This window comes from Gallinula chloropus (assembly GCF_964237585.1).
Source record: "Gallinula chloropus genome assembly, chromosome: 1".
NCBI lineage: Eukaryota > Metazoa > Chordata > Aves > Gruiformes > Rallidae > Gallinula > Gallinula chloropus.
In genome coordinates, this window is record NC_140085.1 from 53,543,608 (window position 1) to 53,569,140 (window position 25,533).

A 25,533-nucleotide genomic window follows, 5' to 3' on the forward strand; every position below is an offset into this window, starting at 1 on the left:
AACACGAGTGGAATGTCTTTGGTGTGACAGGATTGCTTCACAGCAGTGACCTGGTAGGGTTTGTTTCTTTCTTTATGTCTTTCTGGTTTTGTGACCCAGAGACACTGACTTTTACAGATAGTAAATTTGAAAATTAAGGCTTTACAGTTCTAACAACAACAGAAATTGTAGCTGTCTGTCTTGTCAACATTGGCTTACTGAAACCTGTTCAGCACATGAGTTTTAACTGTAGCTAATAAAAAAATGGGAATCCACACAATAAATTTTGTTTTCTTTTGAGAAGATGTAGCCCTGGAAGCTCCAAGAAAGGTATTCCCTGTTTGCCTTTCATTAGATGACTTGAATACTTTGTCCATTTCAGACGCAAACCCCCTCCTCCCCACACATCTGATATCAAAGTGAAATGCCATTTGTCTGCCTCAACCAACAGCCAGACTGCTCACACAACTGGCAGGAAGGCTGAATTCTTCTTTCTGGTTTACCAAGTCTAGAGGTTGCCCATGCACTCTTCAGCTTTGTTCTGATCAGCAGAGATGCCCAACATGTGCTCCTCTTCTTCAAAGAAAATAAAGAATGAACCACCACCATTAAAAAGCTGGCTATAGAGCATGTCCCAGGCACAGTACTAGTCTTAAATGAGCTCCAGTGTCACCTGAACCTGCAGCAGGCCATGCTGCTCAACTATACAGTGCACACACAGAAGGATTAGGTAACTATTTTACAGACAATGAGGAAAGGCTTGAGAGGTGGATATGAGTAATTAACGGATGGATATAAGAGATGGATAGGAGTAATTAGTCATTACTAAGATTAATTCCAATAAGCAGAGTTAGCTAGTAGATACCAGTTTGATTTCTTCTGAGTACTCCAACAGGTTTTCTCCTTTCTGAATAGACTAGCTACTGGAAAAGGCTGATGACTTCTCTTTTTTAATTATTTTCCTTTCTTTTTTTAAGCTCATGATAGAATGGCTCTTAAAGAAAGCACAGAAAACATTCCAGCCTCTTACATCATATTGGGGCAACTAAGGCAATTTTGCACTTTTCACAATATGTCTGAATACTGATGATCTTAAAGGTCTTTTCCAGCCAAAATGATTCTATGATATTTCAGTTAAACATTTATTAACTATTTACTTTGCCTTAGAAGCCTGTCTGTGATGTGCATAATTTAAACCTGTCATTTATTGCTATATAAAAGAATTAAAGCACTCCCAAAAAAGGCTGCAGTACACCTATTAGACGTAACATTTACCAAGTCATCCTCAAAATAAATTGGACCTTGTTATAACATAAAAAAGGACATATGAAAAAAGAATAACAAAACCCACTACCAACTTGTGGATGTACTATGCATAACAGTCCATCTTGCCAAATTCTCTCATGTGAACACTGATTCAGCTCTCAGCTCTAATATCGTTAAAATTAACTTCCAACAAATAAGGTTTGGGAACAATGAAATGCAATTAAAATACTCTGTGTACTGCAGCAAAAACAGATAACATTTTATGCACATTTAGAAGGAAGAAAGAGAAAATCTTTTCTCATTATTAAAGTCCCTAATGAAGAGATATCTAAAAATTTATATAGGTACAGGAATAATTTATAACTTCTTGTTTTTACTCTCAGCATTTCAGCAAAAAATTCAATGTTGGTTGATCACATGGAGAATGGAAACCTGATTTTTTGTATCATGAATGGCTGCTAACACATGAATTCTTCTGTCTTTCTGAGATGAAAAGTGAATACATCTTTCCAATTAGCAGTCATTTTAAAAGCACTCTCTGAAACACAGTCCTTAATAATTTTGGCATTACACTTCAAACTTCAATCCTTTCACTTATTTTTCAAGAGTAATATTTAAATCAACAGCCAAGAAGAATTTTTCTTCAGTGCATTGTTGAATCCTCTCCAAGTTGTACACACTATAAATAAGTATTTAACAAAATTGAATCTTCAGTTTTGTACGTTTGTTTTTTGTTATTAGAACTGATTTTGGAACCCAGAACATATGGGTGAGTAAACTGCTTGGCTTCCCTACAAAAGCATAATGGAGATGCAGCCAAGGTTCTCCTCATGCTGTTCATAATCTTATCATGCAATGTAAAGTTTATATAGTGCAACACAGATATCGCAGGTTTCTTTTTCAAAGTTTGCATTGCTAAAAGATGTGTGTCTTTTCTAGGCCACAAACTTCAGTCTGTGTGAAGTTCACTCTCTGTGGGTTCTTCTCAAAAAAATTATCTCTAAATTCATGTTAAGAAAACCTCTTTTTAAGGCCAGGCTGTCAGTTTAGGAGTTTGATCATTTCTTTAACACAGATTTGGTGAATTGCTTTGAGCTTTCCGAACTGACAGAGCACTGACCCCTCTTCAGCCACATTAAAGCTAGGCAGCAGTAATATGCATTTCTTTCTTTTTGTTGGATTCCCTTGTTTGTCAAGTGAAACCTACCATTCAATTATGGAATATGTGTATATAAATATGGATACATCTATAATTATGTAATATTTGTATTACAAATAAGGCCCAGAGTAAATGGTCAGGACCAAGGAGTTACTGTACTTTGTACAGTACAGACAAGAGTGGATATGCCCGTTGCCCTGAAGAGACTACCATTAAGTTAAAATTATGGTGTTTTGATTATTTTTTAGCTGTCCATGATAGTCTTGTGACATTTAATTATTTACTTATAGTACATTTGTCATTGACAAATAAATACAACAGTTAAAATGGCACTGTTGATATTTATGCCTCTCCTGACATGCTATTTGTATAAATGTATTACTATTTTTCATTATTTGTATCACAGTAGTTCCTGGAGCTCTTGGCTGAAAGCACAGACTAGAACCCACCACACACTTCACTTGCTCTCCAGAGGCCTCACAATCGATCAAGACGAAGCAGAAGTTAGAAATGAAACAAAAAGTGACCAGCCTAAAAACTCCCTTTCATCCCTCCTCCACACATGCACGCATGCATGCTTTTTTCAAGGAGGTAAAGGAGAGCTGACAGATAAATATGTAGTTTAAGTAAGGAATCAGTTTGCACTATAATGAGAAAACAGGGAAAGAATTAAGATTGGGCATAACATTTTGCAACACACTGACACTGTTGAATGCAGACTCAAGCTGCGTAGACTCAAAAGGAAAAGGACTATCATGGCAAAACCAATTTAAAGTTATACAATCTATGCGAAAAGAAAAAAGCCAAGGATTTTATTTTACACATCTGAGACCTCATGTGCTTGGAAGGAAATATTTTGTTCCACTGGGAATCTGGCTGAGCCTTCTTCCTTCTTTCCAAAAGTACAATTTTCATTCTCATACCCAGAGAGAAAATTAACATAAAAATAGTTGCTGATTTAAACATGGTCTGATACCACTCTGGAGACTAATAAGCACACAGAAAATTTGCATCTAAGAGAAAAAAAGAACTTTCCTTTTGAGGATATTTGCAAAAAGACACTGGCAATTGTTGAAAAATGCTCCAAATGTTGGAATGATGATCACCCAAAGAGAGGCAAGAAAAAGAGAGAAGTGGTGAGAGTTTCTATGTGTCCTGTGTCATCTCTGCAGCCATTTTGATGGGCTACACACTTGTACATGCATACACCTGTAAGTATACCAAATAGATAGAAATGTATTTCCCATACTATGCCAAACATAAAATCTCAGACAGGTCTTTTCACTAGTCTGAATGCACTCTCCCCCTCTACTCTGCCCTGGCCAGGCACCACCTGGAGTATTGTGTCCAGTTCTGGGGTCCCTGGAATAAAAAACACAGGGATCTCCTGGATAGAGTCCAGAGGAGGGCTACGAAGATGATTAAGGATCTGGAGCATCTCCCCTGTGAGGAAAGGCTGAGTGAGCTGGGGCTGTTCAGCCTTGAGAAAAGAAGACTGAGAGGGGATCTGATCAATGTTTATAAATAAATAAAGTGTGGGACACAAGGGGAAATAGCCAGCCTCTTCTCAGTGGTCTGTGGGGACAGAACAAGGGGAAATGGCCTCAGCTTGTAGCACAGAAATTCTGCACCAAGAACTTTTTCACAGTGAGGGTGACAGAGCCCTGGGATGGGCTGCCCAGGGGGGTTGTGGAGTCTCCTTCTCTGGAGATATTCAAGACCTGTCTGGACACCTCCCTGTGTGACCTGTCCTAGGGAACCTGCTTTTAGGAAGGGGGTTGGACTCAATGATCTCTCAAGATCCCTTCCAACCCCTAGAGTTCTGTGAATCTGTTAATAGTTCATTAATAGACTTTATAGGATAGTAAAGCTTACCATCTTATGTTGAGACTTTATTCATTTCATGACAGCTCTCCCTAAAACAGACACTGGCCTGAAGTATGTATAATATCATATGTTCACATATGTGCACACTCACTCAAACATGCAGAGTATTTGCTACAAGAGAGGGCTGCAGCAGCATTGATTTAATCAATGGCCAGAGTAGATGGAAGGAATACAGTAATAAATGAGGGGCTACTGGAGGACTTGTAGTAAAAGTGGTGATGTGCAAGGACCAAAAGAAGACAAGAACAATAGATTTAATGAGACTGAAAAATGGGCTAATAGAGTTAACTGAGAAAGAAATTTATGTACACAGCTTGAGTCTTCCTTTCTGAGCATTTCTCCTGCATAGACACGGATAACCACACAAAAAACAGAGTATATCTAATCTGACAGAGAAGTCGGTACTGACTCACTCTATTTTTACTTCTCTTACTATCTCGTGTAGTCTTATATATAGTTGAAAGAAATTTCAGATTAAAGGCAGATTGGATTGTAATTCATGTACAGAAATATAACAGAAACAATGTAGTCTGTAATAAAGAACAGAGAAAATTTTAGGAAATTTAATTTAAAAGTAGATATAGAAAAGACCAGTGATGAGAAAAAGAAGAAGTTTTTGGTTATCAATCTTGATTTGATGGAATTTTGCAGATAACGCACAGTTATTGCATTTGCTTTTTTGACATACATACTGGTGGCTTCTAATTTAGATATGAAGTAAATTAATGCATGAAAATCAGTAGGTTGAAGCTGAATCTGATCAGAAGAGAGGAGAGTGTCTAGCAGAGAAAACTATTTGGAAAAGTTCACATACTAAGTGAGCATGATTAAAAACGTTACAAAGGAATAGTTAAGTAGGGTTTGGAAGTCTTTTTGAAATCTGTGCTGCCACAAGGCTTACAAAAAATTATTCATCTTTAGTGACAGTACTTCTAGATGTCTACATGAGCTTACTAGATTAACACACTTTGGTTTTGTCTATCAAGGGTAAAAGATCTTTTTTTTTCAGGTGCATAGCATCATTCATATGCTATTAAAAAGCAGTGGCTGTAATAAGAAGAGCCAAAACCTCATGGCCAGCCCAAAGATGTTAAAGTTGAAGGGCAATATGATCAACAAGAGAAATTTAATTACCCAAATTGTGTATGAAGCATAAGGACAAAGGCACAGAGAGGAAAGAGAACCAGGGTAAATGATGAGGTAAGACAAAGTCATGGTAAAGAAACAGAAGTGAGGGTGAAAGTAAAAACCGTAACTGGACTATGAAAGAAAAGGAGCCCCGGAGTTGCAGGACACACAGACCCTGGAAAAGACTAGAGGACTCCACTTCTGACAGGGTACTAAAGGAATATTTTTTAAAAAAGGGGACTAGCCACAGCAATGGATACTTGGAGCTGGAATGTGAATATAAAAGGAAAGAACTTTATATAAATATTTTTTTATTTTTTGGGAGTGTTAATTGCATAATGTTATACAATTAACTTCAAAACCAGAAAACATTTAATTGACTTAAATCATATAGAATCATTGTAGAATAAATGTATTCCCTTAGTTTAGCCACAAGAAGTTGTGCAATAGATGTAGACTAAAACTGACTTAAAAGGAAAGTTTATGTAACTGAAGTGAGTGCTTTCCTGCAAGTGAACTATGAGGTGTTCCTGTAAATTTAAAACAAAAGCCTATTTCAGAACATAAACAGATCTTGAAAATCCAGCATATTAAATTAGGTTAGATATGAAAAAAGTCAAATATTACATATAAAAGAAGAAGTAAGATGCTTTTTGACTTGCAGTTTCTTTAAGAGATTTCCCAATACAGCAATAGTATGTTCCTTGGCAAGTCAGAGGTAGTCAACCAAACCCATGCTGACACGTGAATTGCTTTGAAGACCAGAAATATGCTTCTGAGTTGGGAACGGCAGGAGCTTTAAATACAGTGAAAATATCAGAACAGAGGGGAAGAATATGTGTGGTCACCCAGCTCATTCACAGAGCAGTATCCAATAAAACACAAAGCCTCACCTTTCCTTCCAAGTTGACCCTCTATAACAATAATTACAATAACAAAGACTGCATGCAGTAGAAGACAAGACCATAAGCATGTGCAGAAAAGAGACCTGCATCACCAACAGGTTGGTCTTTCTGCTGTAGAAAAATAAAGTGAAATTCAGCATGAATGGTTGAATAAGGAGCAAGACAGATGAGTTGAAAACAAGGATACATAAAAGGAGTGCTAGAAAGCATTTCTATTCTTAGATGGGCTTCCCCACACCCAGAGCTGTAATGCCACTCCATGATATGGGGATACAAGACCTGAGAAGGTGGTACTCAGTGAAGAGGAGCTAGAGTCCCTTATGCTCGCGCCTCTCCTTTCCTCTCCTTGCCCCTTCTCTGCCGTTCTCTCCCCTTCCTCTCCTTTTCTCTCCTCCCCTCCAGTTCACGTCTGCAATCTGTGTTAGGTACGTTTAATCAGAAACAAATCTCATGTATATTTAGGATAATTCTGTTATGGCGCTTACATCCATTGCTTTAACACATCTTCTGCTTTAAGAGTTCAATTTCAGTAGAACAAAATTGTTGTGTTTTCAATAAGAATATGATGACCTCTCATTTTATTGCTGAAAATTCTTTTTGAGAAATAATAACAAAACAGAGAATTAGACACAATACTATTTTATTCTTTCCTGCATAATTTTTTTGCCCACCTTATTTGAGGGTTGGCTACACACCTCATAAGACACGGGCTAATTTTGGAATTAGAGTGCAAAGCTGAAAGAAAGAGATAATACAATCTTATTAATGTTATTATATCTCTTTATTAAGCAATCTTGTGCATAAATTGTAGAATGCATAGGTTGGACACAGCAGGTGACTACTTTTGGATGTCAGAAAATACCAAACCTGTAGTTTGTTGGGTGGAAACAAGAATACTTTGTAATGCTAAGTCAACTTCTATTGTTGTATCATGTAGACACACCGATCAGCAGCTGATCAACCAAATGAATTGAAGGTTACAGAGAAGTAGAAATATTATTTGGATTCTGTGTGTTGTCACAAATTGTTGATCTGCTATTACTGCCACTCAGATTTTGGCCTGAACCCCTATTCTGAAACCTAAAAGCAAACACCACACACAGAGGAACTCCTTTCTCACTGATTGTGTTCTCAAAGGAAGGTTGAGCAAAGGTCAAAGTTTAGACAGATTTTCTGCATCAAGTGCTGGCTTTCTTGAGACCTTGATGTGGAAGTTGCTACGTTAGTTTCTTTGAAGGAAGGCCTTGGTAGCTTCTTTTAAACAATGGATTAATCTCTTCTTCCTTTCATCTACTGGTCTTCTTGAAGAGCCTCACCTGCCAGAGGAGCTTGTCTCTGAATTATTTATCCCGGTACTTTACTAGTGGAAGTGATAACTGGATGCAATTTTTCAGGAGTTTTTCAAGCTCTATCTGAAAACAGGTTTGTATTTCTTTGCCTGCCTTTTCCCCTTCTATGCTCCAGAAGGTGATGCTTCTCTTTCTTATTTACTCTTTCAGCTACACCTTGCATAAGGAAGTCAAGCACTATTGAGGGTGGTGGAGTACATATCATTAAATGGTCTCGTATAACATTTCGTGACTCAGAACTCCTGATAAATATGATTTATTCGGCATAAAAGCTCTTTACTAGGTCAGATGTCTGGATTGAAGAGACAGTTGATTATACAGGATCACTCATATTTTGCAACTGTAATAGGAATGAAGTGATTCTTTTATCATAGTGGTCCAAACCCGACTCGCACCACAACTGCCAGCTGAACAATACGGGTATCTGTTGCTGATTTATGTAGGAATACTTTCCATGTGAAAAGCCCACACCAATGAAGGACAAGAGGGTATGATTAAAGCACTCAGGTATAAAGCTTAGGAGCTTAGATAATTACTTGCAGAAAATATGATCAGCTCTACATGTCAATGTACACAAAACATGAAATATTGAACCTTTTGAAAAAGGAGTATTGTGTTCCCCAAATGAAGTAACCAGGACAAATTCTATTCACCAGAACACTGGAATAAGAGTAAAAGGAGTTCTCCCATTGCAGAACACACAAAAAATAGATTCTGACCAATTTATGTCAAAAGACCTGACACTTTTTATAACTATAACCACAAGCTACATTGAATTAGGACCCTTATAGATATCTTGAGAATATTTATGCAAGAACTTCCCAAATATGAAAATTAGAACTGTAACTTTTATTTTGGTACAAACAGTTAGGCACAGTACTTATAATCCTTGCTTTGCACTTTGACAGGACATTGTGGGAAAAGCTTCTGATGGAATTACTGAGTTTCACATGGGAGCTGACCTCTGAATATTTAAGCTCTGAAGCAAAAGTAAGAATAAATGGATTGAAGACTAGGCACATGTGGTACAGCTGCTGATCTATATTAAGAACACTTAAGTCAATGTATGTGCTCTAGATATTATTTTTTACTATTTTAAAACTTACTTACAGTTTTGCATCCAAGAGAACTATTAAGAAGCATTAAGTGCTCTATCTGTGCACCTAAATTTGTAATGTTCTAAACAAAACTGAGAAAATAATCTGCATTTGTGTTTCACAACACAGCTTGATATAATTAAAAGCCTTTCTACAGCAATACAAAGCACAATCCTCCACGTATCAAAAACTGACATATTTTTGTTATTGTTCCAAAACGAAAAATCTCTGTTGTTGCAAGAGGCCTTTCTGTTACTGGGATCTGCTTAACCTTTCTGTTACTTAGTTCTATTACAGTTACTATCTAGCTTTATTAAATTTGCAAAATAGTTTGTTTATCTTCATTCTGGGAAAGTAGGTGGCTATAATTTGCAAATATGTTGGTCAAAAATAGAACAGTTAGATGTTCTTGGCTGGCATATTGTCAATGCACACAATGAGTTCCTCCTTCCTCTCTTTCACACACACACACACTTTTTTCTCTCTCACATACACACACTCAAAAACATCTCCAGTAGAGTAAAATATTCACATTAATACTGAAAGCAATGGAGAAGAACCCCAACGACATCCCATCTGTTCCCATGAATTAAATTTAGAAATCATATGTAATATAGACATTTCTGTCTGAATATCATAAAGCCCTGACACATTCAGGCTTTCATTAAAAAGCTCTGAGATGTGACTTGAATAACAATCTGTCTTAGCTAATTAGTATTTTCAGTTTAGCATATTCACTTTCAGACGTATTGCTGTTTGCACATGGTAATTTAGGTAAACAGAGCCCATCCACAGCTGCATCAATTAACACTGCTAATCAAAACTGAATTCAGGTAATTAGGCACATTTATGCAAAAAGTGTGTAATTTGTGGGGAAAGCTAGATTCTTCAGTAATATTTCAATAAGTAGGAGTCTCTTTTTGCAAATAAGACAAGGAAATAATGGTAAATCAGCTCTAACATATATATGATGCATACTCAGTGACAAATATCTAAATTAAATCTCACTAATTGGTCTGTATTTTCAGAAATTGGACTATATTTTTTCATATCAGTGTTTTCTTCAGTGTTTTTACATGGAGAAGTGGATTCATTTCTGACTAAAGGTTTAGTGATTATTCAAACAGGACGTTAAAAGTTAATGTTTCCTCAAGCGTTTTTTGAACTGTTGAACATAATGGTCAAACTTGCTCTCATTTCCAATCAGGCAATTTTTAATGAAAATGCCCTCACTTCATTTTTCAATTTAATTTCTTCAAAGGCAGCATATTTTAGTTTACTTTAAAGAAAAGCTTCTAGAAATTTATCCAACCACCCATTTCAAGAATGTAAAGTAGTAAATACTTCAAAAACATTCTGCCTTGATGTATAAAATTTTACCAGAAGAGTTACAGGTTTCACACCCTTTTCTTCCCTTCAACCCAAAGCCAAAATTTGAAACACTCCAAAAACGACAAAAATTAAAGCAGTGTAAGAAACTTAATATTCATAACAGAATTTTCATTTCTATTGAAACAGAAAGAAATGTTCATTGTAACATTAGACTCCAAGAGTCTCAATATGCATCTATTCAAGTTATTCAAATTCAGGTCTTTCAGAAAACTACACAAGTTTGATGGACAAAAAAATGCAATTATCAACTTTTAGATAATCTTCCATAAATTCTAAGACCAGCACAAAAAAAAAAAAAAAGTCTCAGCACTTACTGATTTTTAACAGAAGCCTAAAATTAATCTTTGACCACTTCCAGCTCTTTATTATTCCCAAAATGAATAAGTTAGACAAAACAATTTAACTTCCAAACTAGTAGAATGCATTTACTCAGAGTGGTTAACATGTATCTTCTGCCCTGATTTCCAGGGAGGGATACATAATATATTTTCATCTTCTGTAGTTTTGCAACATGGAATGCATAGCTTTTGCTAAAAACTTCAGCATAAAGAAAAAGAAATTCTTTACAACTTTAAAATCTAACCCTATGCAGCTATTGAAAGTGCAGTTTCTCCTGCAATCATATGCAGTACAATCCATGCTCCACTATTCAGAAAGTTTTCTCTATATAGAAAAGCAAGATCTGTCCTATTATGAAAAAAAGATGTGAAAAATGCTTAAAATAGATTGTAGTTAAAAGGGTATCAAACCTCCAATTTTCATTTAGCTATTGGCAGAGTAGAAAAGTGACAGAGTATTCATTCAGAAGAAAAGTAAAGCTTGTGGAAGAAATACAATTTTGGAGAATTTTCTATTCAAATTATCACAATGACTACTGGACATGCAGTGAAATGTTAGAATACAGAACAAGACCATTACTAACCAATTATCAGACCAACTTAAAAGTATATGCAGTTTCTTATGCTATCCTTGCTGGGGGCAATGGGAAATGACACTAAACCTTCTTCTCATCTTTCTGTTGCAAAGAGAAACACTCACCTATGTGTCATACCACATGCTAAGCAGCTGTCCAATCTCTCACATGTGGCTTATTAACATTGACATACAGAGCATATCATCAAAACAAGCTTACGTGACCTATCTCTGAAAGAACTTGGTAAATGCTTTTTTAAAAGAGCAAAACAGAGGTTGTAATTACTAAAAGTGTTTATTTTAGATGTTACACTGTAGGAAGTAAGAACAGTGACAACTTTCTAACCTTCCCCCCCCCAACCTTCTAAGTGTTTTTTTTTGCCTAAACTAGTCAGATATCCTAAGTATTCCAGCAGACTTTCCTGAAATATTTTACTATGCTGCCCTGTACCTTCTACATGAGTAAATATGAACAGATACATTTAAGAGCAACTCTTCACTCAACACAAACATTATTAATTCATCATGAATTGACCTGATGTGCCCACCCACTTGAAAAGTTTGTATCATGCTAAACTGTCACTATTTCTTTGGAAAGTGTTTTTGGTATTGAGATTCAATAAATACATGGAGTTATTAGCTGATAATGCAGAAGTGCCTAACAGATATCTCAAAAAAAGAAAATATATATGAAGGCTAGCTGGTACAATAGGAATTTCTAACACATGCAGCCCCACTCTTTTTTCTCCTGCACTGCTCTGCCATAAAATATGCAAAGGGATGGAGACATCTCGCTACCAAAATTAAAAAAAAATAAATGGTGGGTGCTATATACCTATTATTGTTAACTAAAATATAGTGGATACATATAACTAAAAAGATCTTATAAATACTGTTTTCCTCAATTTAAAGAAAAGTTTCACCCTACTCCAAGCACTTAAAAGCATGCCAGGATTATAAGCAAAACAACAGATATTTAACGTTCACACTTATTTTGTCTGTAGAGCATGCATCTCATTATTAATACCATAAAAACTATTGAAATGTTTCATGTCACCAGTATTCATGGGGTTATGTCAAGCACATGCAAAAAAATTTAGCTTGAAGAAAGCAGAAGCAAAAGCCAATGATCAATATTGTAAGAGGTTAAAAAAAAAAAAAAAGCTCAATAATTTACAAATGTTGAAGGAAGTGCTGGTTCCATAATTAAAAATCAGGCAGAGATCCTTTTGGCAAATGGATCTCTTTGTTAAACCTCCTACTAATCCAAGCCTGAAGGTATAATTCAGTACCCTGGAGGATCCCCTCTATACTTTTGCCAGCTGTTCCATTTAGGTCACTCCACCACAAGTTTAGCTTTTATCTATTCCTCACTTTCTTCACTGGGTCCCAGAAGCAGAAGCCCATCTCTCTGAGGGCTGTTTAAAGTGTAAATGAAAAGACGAGACAGAAGTGAGCTGCTACCTCAGGGTCCTTAATTTCTGAACTGCAATTCCTTGGACTTCCCTACCTTGACAGATGCAATATGAAGTCTTCCTTGATGAAAAGCGGGCAAGAAAACTGAATATGGAATGCAGATAGCACATTCATTACCATTTTAATGCTTTGCAGCTGCACGATAGAATAGGAAATTTTACTAGGCAGAAAGTCCACTCAAGGCCAAACGGTTGCAGGAGCAGCCCTCCCGCCCTTCAGCCCAATTCCCAGTACTACTGCTGCTGGCATGTAAGGAAAAAGCTGCTAAGAGCCATTTTATCTCCTCTCAGGTGGTCAGAGAGAGAGAGGTGGGCTCATGGATAGGGAGGGAAATAAAAATGAGGAAAAAAATGAAAAAAACCTGGTAGTTTGATCCAGTGTGCTGTACGCCAAGGACCACAAGAAGCCCTGGGTCCAGACCCGATCTGCTTGCCTCCCTCCCCAGACTGGCAGGCAAAGTAAGGAGACAGTGATGCTTCAAGGGCTTGTTTATGCAAACTGAGCCAACTTCAAGAAACTAAACTGCTTCTAATTTCCTCCTAATTTGGTGCAAGGCTTTTTAACAAATACATCATCTCTTACCAAAAAAGCAACTAAAAGATGTGAATTTAAAATGAATCCAAAAGCAACAAGAAGACATGAAGTTAAAATGGATCCAATGACAATGGTTCTAGGCAGTGTAAAGTTAAGCCCTCAGAGAGTCACTATAGTTCTCCAGAATTGCTTTTAGGCAGAATGCTGTTTTATAACAACACGCTGATCTCTTACTCTGGGAAAATTAAGTGTAATACATTACAAAACAAACCACTGCCCTGACATCCATTTGTGTAAAAAAAAAAAAAAAAAAGAAAAGAAAAAATAAATAAAAGAGAAAGGCAGATACTCTGGGAGGAATTTCTTAGTGTTCAACTTTTAATGAAAGATTCATAAAAAATGCAGCAAGCGTATCGCTGAGGTCTTTCCAATTTAATATTAATTAATAAAGTTTGCACACAGAGATACCAACTGTAATGTGAAACAGAATCATAAAGTCCATTGGAAATTAAGTTCCTAGGTTTTCAAAGGAGTAGTGTAGGCACAGCGACTCCGATGACCATCTGCATGACTTTACAAGCGCGAGTAATCTCATGGGCTTTACTCAACTGCTAAGATCATGTCCTGATCCTACCCATCCAGCATGACGTACTGGCTCCAACCAAAGGAGCCCCTTGTGCACAGTTACTTGGAAGGGCTGAAATCACAGCGTAAAACGCAGCCCCGCGAGCTAGTAAACCTGACTTTTAAGGGTTAGGGAGAAGGGAAAAACGAAAACCCCAATGCAAAGAACAGCACACGTTGCTAATTCTGCAATGGCTCGCACAGGTCAGCAACCCAGCTCCAGCGGAGCTGCCTCGCAATGCCGGACAGGAATCCTCACCCGTGTTAGGCTGCCTGCTCACGCACGCAGCAGCTGGCCCAAGGTCTACAGTAGCAGGTAAAGCACATCCATCGTGATTTTCACTGCTTACCTCGCCGACGTGCCTCCATGCGTCCCTGCTGACGTTCCTGCATGTGAGGGTTTGTTGCAGGTGGCTGCTCTCGAGTTCGGCGGTCCCGTGGCGCGGCTGCTCCGGTGGTGACGAGCAGAGCTATGGCAGGTTGCCACTGGCCAGTTCTTCCAGAGCCCGGTCGCGCGCCGTCTGCAATCACATCTCACTGAGCGCAAAAGGAAAATTAAAACATTTTTTTCTCTTACACTTGAATGACACAGCATCGTCTTCTGTGTTTGCATTTAAATTGGACAGAATAATTTATCACTGGCTTTTAATTTCAGAAGGGTTAATCACCTCAGCAAAGGTCAATCAAACTTTAATCTCCAATAAAATTGCAGTAGCTTCAGTCACCTGCAGGACATTTATTATATTCTTATTTCCATGCAAAAGAATGCATCGCTAATCTTCTAACTCTTTACATTAGCACATTTGCCATTAACATTTTACTAAAATTCCTAATTCCTCCGAAACTATTACAAGAGCTCATTTCTACGCATCTCAGAAGATAATCCTGTTAAAAACCAGCCACATCTACTGTGACACTGCTTTAGTTGTCTGCTCTAATCCTCACAACCGTTTGATACTCCAACCGAGTTGCAACAATGCACAAAGTCTCAATTACACAAAATATTACAGGGTTTAGTTTAGAACAACAATATACTGTTTTAGTAACTTAATCTTCCCCATAGTCTGCAATCACAATACTAATCTATTTTGCCACTGTTCACAGCATTTTCTATTCAAAACAAAATATAGATTTTTAATTTTGCTTAGCAGCTCTTGAAAAGCAGTAGATTTATGAGGATAACTTAGAACCTAGAATCCGTTACTGACAATAGGAACAATCATGATGATAGGAATATTTTTCTGGCCTGGAAAAAAGTGCTTCCTAAGAAAACCGATGCCTCTTGATGCATAGTCCATTAACAAATAAAGAATTAAAAAAATATTTTAGTTGGTATTTCCAGTTTGGTCTACGATTTTAAAATAATTTCTCTGCTGTTAAACTGACTGACATCTGCACAATCTTTCTGAAAAATTCAAGTCAGGATTAGTTTTAAATTACCATTGCAATAACATCAGCTCAAAACCAGAGAAAATACTTAACTCTAAACAGAAAATTGTAAAATAGAAAAGAACGCATCCCCAAAATATGCTGGTTTTAAATAAAGATCAGCCACGTTAGCTACACAGCACTACATTCCTTCAAAAGTCTACTGTAACAAATTCCTCTGAATGCTCAGAACTAGTTTACCTGTAAAGACACAAAAAGAAGAGCAACAGAAAACTCAGGGAGAGCTCATTAAAGAACCGAAGCACAATGCAAAGGACTCATTTCCCAAATTTCAAAAACTGGTGCTAAAAAGTCAAAATTACTTGGGCTGAAAAATACTAATACCACCGAAACAAATTGGTCTCCCTTATTCTCCTACCACAGTCATATTAGCTCCTATGAGAAAGGAGAAGGAACCATCATATGCCATCTCACATCTATTTAAAATGGATTTTTTTTAGCCATAATAACATTTTGACATACCGTAATGTAAATAAACTGTTCTTTCCCATCCCAATATTTCCTTCTCTGTCTCTCTGTCTCTCTCTGTCTCCGTCTCTCTCCTCTTTTTGTTTTAATATATGGCACACAGACAGACACACGCCCCCGTCACTGTCAATATGCACACTCATTAGCAATATGTCAGGCTGGCATTTTCAACACATACTCCAGAGCATAACTGAACTACCACGCAGCACACACACACACACACACACACACACACACACATACACATGTAAAAATACAATTGCAGCGAAGAAAAGCTCCGCAGAATCGTGGATTTTTTAACTTGGAGAACTCGGTAAAAGGTGCAAAAGGAATAAGTGACATTCTCAGGCAATATATTACAAAGGTGATGCAGAGTGGCTCTCCAGCTAACGGCAGCGATGCTGCTCTCACTTCTCACACACACAAACACACCGGCATGCAAACAGGCTTACACAAAAGCAAATATTTTAGCAATATATTTTAACGCTGCGTTACGAACGCCGGAACGCGGGAGTTTCCCTGTTTTGTTTTTTTGGGGGGGTGGGTATTTTTATCTTTCAAATCCTATTCTAACTTGAAGAAATGAATGAAAAGAAATATTACAAAACAGAAACCTGAAGTGAACTATGAGTTCCTAGATTATAGACTGTAAAAAGCATTTATAGTTCCTCCGACTGAGAAATTTACCTACAGAAACAACCACATCCGTACGTTTCACGAAAAGCATCTGGCAAGACAGCGAAGACCACTTAGAAAGGGTGAGTAGCACTGAACTACGGTTTTGATTATTCACCTTTTGATGCACTGATAAAACACATTCTAGATTGCTGTTGCAACTGCTTTAAAATATGACAGAATAGCTTCGTGTGGCACCCTGAAATGAAAGATGCCATCAAAGGACCATCTACTTCCTTTTTCAAAAGAACAAAAAGGGGAGAAACATATGGGGAAAGCAACATACCTTCAGTTATCCTCGCGAACGACTTCTCAGCACATCTACATAGTCCTGTGGCTCCACCAGTACAAAAGTCGACACTGCAGCGCTTGTGATCTCTGTGACAATGGCATCATACTGCCGGCAATTTTTTCGATTAAACTTCTCAGACATGGTAGCAACTTTGTTAATTATGATATTAGCCAGCTGGCGGGTACAATCAATCATCCACTGTAAGAAAGCCAGACAAAGAGACATCTAATCATTGCAACCAGAGCAGATAAATTTTGTTCCTTTCTTATACGTGTCACAGATTCTATCCCTCCTGACCCTCTACACAGCCATCGACTGTCAAATTTAGATTCAGCAAGCTCCCAGCTTTCCTTTATCCCTGCCTTAGATCTGAAACTCCTGGTTATCAGGAAGACAAGCGTCACCAGCTGTCTCAGAACAGGAAGGCAATCAGGTGAATAGTACTTATTATCTCTCATTGCCTTCTGAGGAGAGACGAGATTGATTTTGGACCAACAACACGTCCAGATCTCAGGCATCGCTACTACGGTGTCAAGTCTAGAATGTGATGCATACGTAAAGCTGACCTCAACCTTCATTAATACTGAATACCAAAAGTTTGAGGGTTGCTTCTTTTCCTTTGGTCGGTTTGGTTTGGGTTTGGGATTTTTTGCCTTTTTTTCCTTTAAGAGAACTCTTAATTTTTTAATGTTTTTTTCTTTGCAGCTACAGTGGATATTCTCTTATTCCAGGCCTCCTTCCCCCCACCTCAAAAAAAGCAGGCAAGCTGACTGCACCGTTACTCAGGGGACTATGTTTCACAGTTGGATAGTCTTAATTGGGCCCACAGAAGCAGTTAGCTACCATTAAAGGCTCCTCTGTATACATCTTCCTCTCAACTAGTCTGATCGCCTATAAATTCCAACTAGTGAAGCTTATGGTTTGAGATGGTTAGACATGCAAATATGTTACGAGACCAAAATATAAAAGCATCCTAACAAAATCTGAGCTGACAGTGAATTTCAGCATCACCCTAGAACACAGGATCTTTTTTTGGCTTTTCATTTACGGCAGCACTGGACAGTCTTGCGCTCATGTGGTAAGACTTTTTTTCTTTCTTTCTCTTTTTTTTTTAACAAACCAATATTCTGCAAAGAACTGGAAGGTAGTTCATATAAAGGAGACAACAGAATGAAAGCCATCACAATAATGCACTCTGGTACAAAACAACCCCAACTTAGTATGTTTCAAAATGCCTGTCGACAATTCCATTTAACCAATTAAAGCAGACTAGGTGAGTTAATTAATACAAATTTATAAGGACATGCAAAAATTTTTATGACCAATTTTGGATTCACGGAACACTGGCTGCAACTGGCACTTTGACCAAAGACTGCTTTTCCAAAACAGTACCTTTTAAGACAACATGGTCTTACGTTTACTTCACCTTAATTTAAGGTAGCTTAATATTAAAGTTGGTATCCAGCAATATTTTAACAAACAAGAATGTGGTCTGGATTTTGCAGAATAAAATTAGCCCTCTTTTTAGTAAATCCATTAAAAACAATCAGGTTTTCTTCAAAGTTTTCACATATAATTAAGATAAAATTTTCTCACTTTCTTGATATCTCAACAGAAAATAGCAACAGTTGGAAAACAGAAGCTTGTGGGAGTAATAATTATACCCTGACCTCACTCCCTTGAAATTACAGTGTTGCTAGAACCTGCTTTACCTTTCAGAAGTCAAATGTTTCTTTTTATGCAACTGTCTGATTTGGAAAGTTTAGAAGGCCAAGTACAGGAATCGTTACGGTGTCCGTTTATTGGTCAAAACGCAACTGATTGCTTTCAGATATTTGTTGGAAAGGAAGAAGACAGGAAAATAAATTACATCCTCAAATGTAATGTCATCACTCCAGTCATTTTGGATGACTGATTATTCACCCAGCTTCCCAGGCAAATATCGAAGACTGCACCAGCTCTGCACTGCAACCTATACCCAAGTTGTTAACAAGCTGAGGTCAAGCTCAAGTACGTCCACACCATATTGTCACTAAGGCAATGGCAGACACGCTGTTAGAAATCTCAGCCGTCGCCCAACTAAAATGACTAATTCACTTCATTAGAACATCTGCCGCTAAGAGGGTTTCGCTCAGAAGTTAAGGAAGCCCTTCGTGCATTATTCCTTCTCATTTCTATTGCTGTGCCGGAATCACATCTTGCTTTTTTTTAGACAGCATTTAAATATGAACAAGCAGTCTTGATCCAAGCACAGACCTTTAAGGCAAGAGGAAATAACCGAATGCAGGAAATGAACAAGGGACTTGAGGACACACAAAAAGGAGGCGTCCCTAACAACTGGTTCATTTTTCTAGAAGGTGAACCAAACACATCTGATACTGTCCATAGCAGTATCTCCGGTCAGCCACCAGCATAGACTTGACCAGGTTTCTAAGCTATCAGAACAGATCTGAGCCGGCAGAACAGGAAAACAAGCAGGATGGTCTTTGACAGATCCAGATTGAAAGTTATTTAACAGTAACATGAAAGGAAGAGCAAACTTGATACCCTAGCAGCACTTGTAGTATTTATCCATTTTCAATAAATACATCAGGTTTTTCTCTCACTCACACGTTTTCCTTTTTTCTTTTTCTCTCTTTTTTAACTTGATAATTCACTGTTGAAAAATTTGGAATGAATCTCACCTACCCTCATCTATTATAAAAAGGGCAACTGTCATCACTAGGATGGAGGAGAATATGACGGGGATCTGCTGAGCATGAACCACTATACCCATTTCCACTGTTAGAAACTGGCGGAATTACTCCTTCAGTGGATGTACTGCTCTCTCTATCGGCTGTCATGGAGACTACAAAAGTGGTCTGAATTCAGTTTTAACCCTCTTTGGAGCAGAAGATTAGACTAGTTGACCTCCTGAGGTCTCTTCAACCTGAATTATTCCATTAATCTATGAACTGGATAAGGAAAAAGCAACATAAATAGAAAATGTTATGAGATGAACTCAACTATACGAATTACATGTGTAATTCTTTCAGAAGGGCAGGGCAGCTCCTCTGGGTGCTTTGGCCCTCACCTTCGATAAACCTTTTGAAAAAGCAGAAATTTTTTGCTTCTTTCCCTGTCCACTGAGACAAGAAGGTGAGAATTACCAAACCATCTATACAACAAGTGGTTCAGAGAAAAATAAACATATCAAATGGACTACACAAAGAAGAAAGTAAAGAAAGACCTTAGAGGAGGCAACTAAACAGCTTACCTGGTGTAGGAGGAGAAAAGGAAAGTGAGTGGTAAAGGAAAAGTAAACTCATGGTCAGGGAGAAATACAAGGCAAAAGATAAGTTAAGGTTAAGCTAAAGCACATCCAGTTAAAAAAAAAAAGAACAAGCCATGATCAAAATAATGGTCCAGGCTCAAAGGGCAGGCTTATCCTGGTAAAGACAAGATTACTCCAGGATTTCCCCAATATTTGCTGCCACAGAAAAAAAAAAAAAAAGCCAGCCTAGAAGGAATCATAGAAGAGAGTGTTATACGTGACATAAAGTAATAAAAAGAAAAAAACGGGGAAAGAATGTTCTAAAATATTTTGATCAATAGTCACAATTGTATTTCACAGCCCAAGAATGATCTAAATGCAATTAATTTTAAAGTTATGTATACCTATTCATAAGCTTAACCTTAAAAGTGCCTAATAAACCTTCCACTTGTACTCTATTAAATCCTGTAAATCTTCCATTCAGTACCTCATTACAAAAAATTAAGTGAAATTAAGCGATAATATATGTAAATTATACATTTAAAATAATGGGCAATGTAATGAAAGGAATACTCTTCACATTGTAATCCAGTGGGCTTTTAAATTAACTTTTAATGTTCAGCGGCTGCCAACTAATAAGGAGCCTACACGTTTGACTGTGCTACAACACACAAACTCGGAAAAGGAAAAGAGTGACACAAGGGCATGAAGCCAATGCAGGATGGTGCACAGATGCCGGTCAGCAGGTTTAGGGGAGCACATGTGGCAGAACCCAGGTCTGAGAAGCAACAATCCCTCTGCGGCAAACGTCATCCTGAAATCAGGAGCTTCAAAGGCTCAGTGGCACACTGACCCTCTCACGCACCCATTTTCCCCCTCATTCCAAGAAAGAGCATATGTAGCTACAGACAGAGAGCTTATGGTATAGCTTTGCGCTTTTGGCACATCATACACGTCAAAAATAGTCACGGATTTCTTTCCTTTTTTTTTTTTAGTTTTATTTTCAGCAGTGCAAATCCAGAGTTAGCCTGAATCACAGACTGCATGCATATTCCACTGACAAGAACGAAGCCATATATAAAGTTTCACAGCGCAGAACGATGACTGGAAAGGTCACGCGTAACTTCTCAGGGAGAACATACCACGAGGCAGATGTGAAGAGGCCACATGTTGCTTCAGTCCTTCGCTCAGAATGAACAGAGGTGAAATATTAATGCGCCGTGAGAAAAACAACCTTGCTTACATTCTAGGGCCTGACAAAGAAAGTAAAAGGCGAAAACAGAACATCTCTCCACCTGCATCACAATAAGCATAAGCACAATAAGTCCGGTTTTATCCGGCTATGAATTTGTCAGTATGTGTGAATTAAAGGACTTGCGTTCCGTTCTGCTGTGACCAGCAGCAAGTGAGCCTGAAAACTGAGGGCCTTTTTCCTTGCAACTCCCTTTTTCATGCACCAATGTTCTGTTACCTACAGACCTTATGCCCTTTTAAACTGATCGGCAAGAATATACACGTGGGCTCAGATACCAGTACCCTGCCTTTGACAATGTCCAGTAGCAGGAAAAAGCCCAAGGGCAAGCACAGAGCAATCTTCTCCTGGTGCACTCAGCCAACCTCTGCCCACATGTGGCACTGAGGTTCACTTCGTACATGGAAGAGCAGCATGCAACATATTAGACAAGAGAACAAAAGAATGGGGGGGAGTCATCCATTCACCCTCAGACAGCTAACAATTCCAAATTAGACAGTTTTGTTTGTATTGTTCTGTAAAGATGACACAACATAAAGCTTGCATTGTCTCAATGGAAAGGTTTTTTTCATATCTAAAGCACCTTCTTCAAGAGGCCTTTGCCACGTCAAGCCAGACATCTGAGCTCCGTGGCAATAGCTTCTGGAGGCAGGGTTTGCACCCGTTGGGAAGAAACGTGGGCTGAAATTCATTCCTAATTTAGTGGTTAAAAAGCCTGGAAGCTTCTCCTACGCAAAAGTTCTCACCCACAGTAAACTGGAACAGTAGTGGTAGACAGACAGACTGAAATGACAACTGCATTAAACAAATGCTTGTTCTGGGGACAACAAACACAAAATATTTTGGGGAAAACACACTTCCATGCCACAGCAACATAATCTCTTTAGTTTATAAGGTTCTTGTTTTTAATGTGTCATTTCATATTCCCACCCCGCACCCCCCTCCCCTAATGAAAAATGCACTTAGAGCTGAAGTGGCCTCCTAAAAGAATCCATTTTGTCTGTATAAAATTGAAGCATGTAAAACACTAATAATGTGGCAGAAACAAACTCTGGTACATGACCCATTAGAAAGGTTGTACCTGCAATAATCCAATCAAAGTGACATAAACTAAAACACCTAAATAACAGGAAATTTAAAAAAAAAAAAAACAAACAAAATACCAACAACTGAAACCACTGAAATTGTATATAATTCATTCTTTAAATAAAAAGGACTAATGTAGAAAAATTTTGGGTCTCAATTCTCCAAAAATAGGTGTCAAATTGTGAAAATGCCCAACACAGGCATTTGGGATTTTAATAATTTTCCAAATTGACTTAGTGGGCTTCTTTCAATACAATTAATTTCCTGACAGATAATACTTTACACCTGATTAATTTCAGAGCAGTTAAAAGGTAATAGCTCCAAAGGCAAATTAAAAAAAAAAAAAAAAAAAAAGAGCCCAAGTCAGTAATACTTTTTTTCTCCAAATCTTAATTTCTTTCTTATACTCTCTAAAACTGGACCATACATCAATGCCTATTATCTATTATTTTCAGTATTGGAGGACAGGAAGGTATTATAGAATCTTACACCAAGCAGTACCTAAAAGAAGAAGGTCTAAAAATAAATGAAGCATTGTTTTGAGTTGGAGCATAGTTGTTTGGGAGGGAGAGATATGATCAGATATGATCAGATTATCTTTTTTTTTCAGCAGACATAATTGTATTGGGTCAGATCAGGTCCTCTCTCTTACACTTTGATTATAGAAATTGTTGTTAGGAACAAATGGTGTCTACCTGTGCCTCAGTGAAATAGGGCCTACCAGTCATTTTGCGAGGCCAGTTTTCAGAACACGTTACACAGTCTTGCAATAAGGAATGATTGTATTACATGTCACTGAAGTTTTCAAAGCTACCAAAAGAACATGGATACCCAAACCTTTCAGATGTTCAAGTCCCTTCTGCATGGTGCTGTGTTCCTTTTAAGTAAAGCCTGACAAATTCAAAACGACCGTTTCTGTTGTTTCCCCAAAATTAATGGATTATGGGATTGTTTTCACTTTATAAAGATGGTATTTGCATCAAGATATTAACAGAGTCCCATGTACTATGACTAAATGGGCCATATGGAATTGACCAAAGCATCACTGAAGGATGCCTCTCTGGTTGTAAATGGAGTGCTCCCCATCATGTAACATTTAAGTGCCTCAGACTTCACCCCACCAAACAGGGACATCAAGTTCTGCATAGAGCCCCCTCCTGAGGAAGAACAAATGAAAAAAAAAACCCAAAAAACTTCAATGCCCAGATGTTGCCTATTCCCAAGGGGTTTTGAAGAGAAAAATATGACCAGGATATGGAGCAAACTAGGAAATAGCTCTGAACATGCTATGTGTGTAAGATGCTAGACTGCAGTGAAATATATCAAACCTCTTATGAGCAAAGATTCCTTAAGATTTTAGCTATTGCAGACCAAAAGCTCTTTGCTCACTTGAAAACTGCTCTTACCACTCTGGCATTAATGATCACTAGAAAAATTAAATTGCTACTCTCACATAAAACTGAACATTGATTTAAATCTTTTTGAGAAGGAAAACTCTATTGTATAAGTGCAGGAATCAAACATGCTATTATACAATGGTCTGTTGATAGTGTTGACTAAAAAGTAAAATCAAAATTGTTCTTTTGCTGGTTTCATTTGAAAAAGAGGAATTCCTTGCTGGTTTCCACATCGAAATTTAGAAGGAAAAAAAAAAAGATAAGAAAACCCAAAACATAACTGCAACTCCCTGTTTAGCTGAGAACATGGAAATTCAACTATCTTTAATTAAAACCACCTAGAGCAGATTAAACCCACAGTTAAAGAAAACTCTCCTGCTTAACAATACCTGAAGAGCTGCTTAGTTTTGAACAGGAATTTAAACAGTGCCCTAGAAGGAATGAACTTAAATATATGCTCATAAATTACACTGTTGAGGTGCTATACCTCATGGAAGTACTGCATTAAACTGGTTCTACACATTGCTGATCAATGCGGCTGTAGTTCAGGTGACAGTACCCAGTAGCAAGCTACTCCAGACATACACACTGCTACATCCTAAGATTCTTTGGTATGCCCCCTATTTAACACAAATACCAGGTGCAATAACCTGCAAGTTTGTAAAGAAATGCATGGATCCCATTTAAAGATTCTGATCAATGCTCTAAATCGTTAAGTGTCAACCCTAAATAATCATGGCTGGCTGGGGCTTCGCCTGTGTTTTTAAACACCCATACCAACTTAATTATCATTATGTTAAAGTTGTGCAATAAAGTTCATTGCACATAAAAGGGCATGCCAAAAAGAACAAAGTAAAACTGATGGATTCAAGCGGGGGAAGGGGGGGGGGAAATAAATAAAATAAAGCACTAGCGTGGAGTTAGGAAGATCATGCATTAAGATGAAAGATGAAACAGATGCAATACACAGCAAAGATCAAAGAGCTCCATCAATTCATTCTGAGAGTCAAAATCCAGCTGAGCATGGGAGCCCTGTCCGCATAATAAGAAAGGTTGACTAAAACATAAGGATTAAACAGATGAGCTGTCTCCAGTGAATGTACGGCACAGGAAGCCCTGCTGAGCTACTTGTAAAGACACTTTGGAATTGTACACCTGCTACTCCACAGTGAAACCTACAGGAAGCCAGCCTGGAAGGGGAAAGAAATCCACTAATGGACTAAATAGCTATCTTTAAGAGAAAAAAGAAAAGAGTCGATACAAGAAAACGGCATTTAACAGATTTGCTCTTTCCCCTCCATTTAAGTTTGTTTACCAAATATTTCCATCCAAAATTACTTGTTCCCTTGAAATAAAAGAAAAAAAGCTTAGTCGGTACTTAAACTATGAACACAACCACCCATATATTTCAGGGTCAACCAAGGATTCTCGATGAAAATATCTGTTGCAATATCGCTGGCTTGGAATCTCTTTTTGTGCTCCAGGAATCACGTCAAATGGCCAAAGCTCTAACAACTTCAGTTCTGTGGGATTAAGACAGTCTGACGGTCACTAAACCTGGTATTATTCCTCATACTGATGACATTCTAAATAATGTTACATAATAATTCTTCACTTCTCTTGCCTAGTCATTAGATAGGGATGGAAATATTTCAGGAGTCAAAAATTATAGGTAGTGATTACTTCCTTTTCTCTCATTATCATTGGTAATGAGAAAGAAAACTTGAAAAAACAGGTAAGAAACACTATTCAACCAGATCAATTAACTTGATTAATACTCATATTAAAGTGAAATGCCAGCGGTCTGCATTTAGCCATAAAGACAAGCTTTACGGAAGGTAAAAAATGCAGCGCTACAACTCACTCTGTTTCTCAAAGGGGCCAAACTGCAGAAGTTTCTAAAACCTCCAGAAGGATCTCTGCTACATACTGTACCTTCTTGCAAGGAACAGC

General features: G+C 37.7%; 1 protein-coding gene across 2 annotated transcripts in view; it reads right to left on the minus strand.

Moving 5' to 3' along the window:
• Positions 1-25,533, minus strand: part of LOC311205104 (uncharacterized protein) — an 88,573-nt gene that overhangs the window by 3,446 nt on the left and 59,594 nt on the right. For both annotated transcript variants that reach the window (XM_084279396.1, XM_084279397.1), the window contains exons 6-7: positions 16,587-16,790; positions 14,059-14,245 (exon numbers count right to left, since the gene is read on the minus strand). In XM_084279396.1, the coding sequence (XP_084135522.1) occupies positions 16,593-16,790 (198 nt within the window). In that variant the 3' untranslated portion in view covers positions 14,059-14,245; positions 16,587-16,592. The remainder of the gene's footprint in view (positions 1-14,058; positions 14,246-16,586; positions 16,791-25,533) is intronic.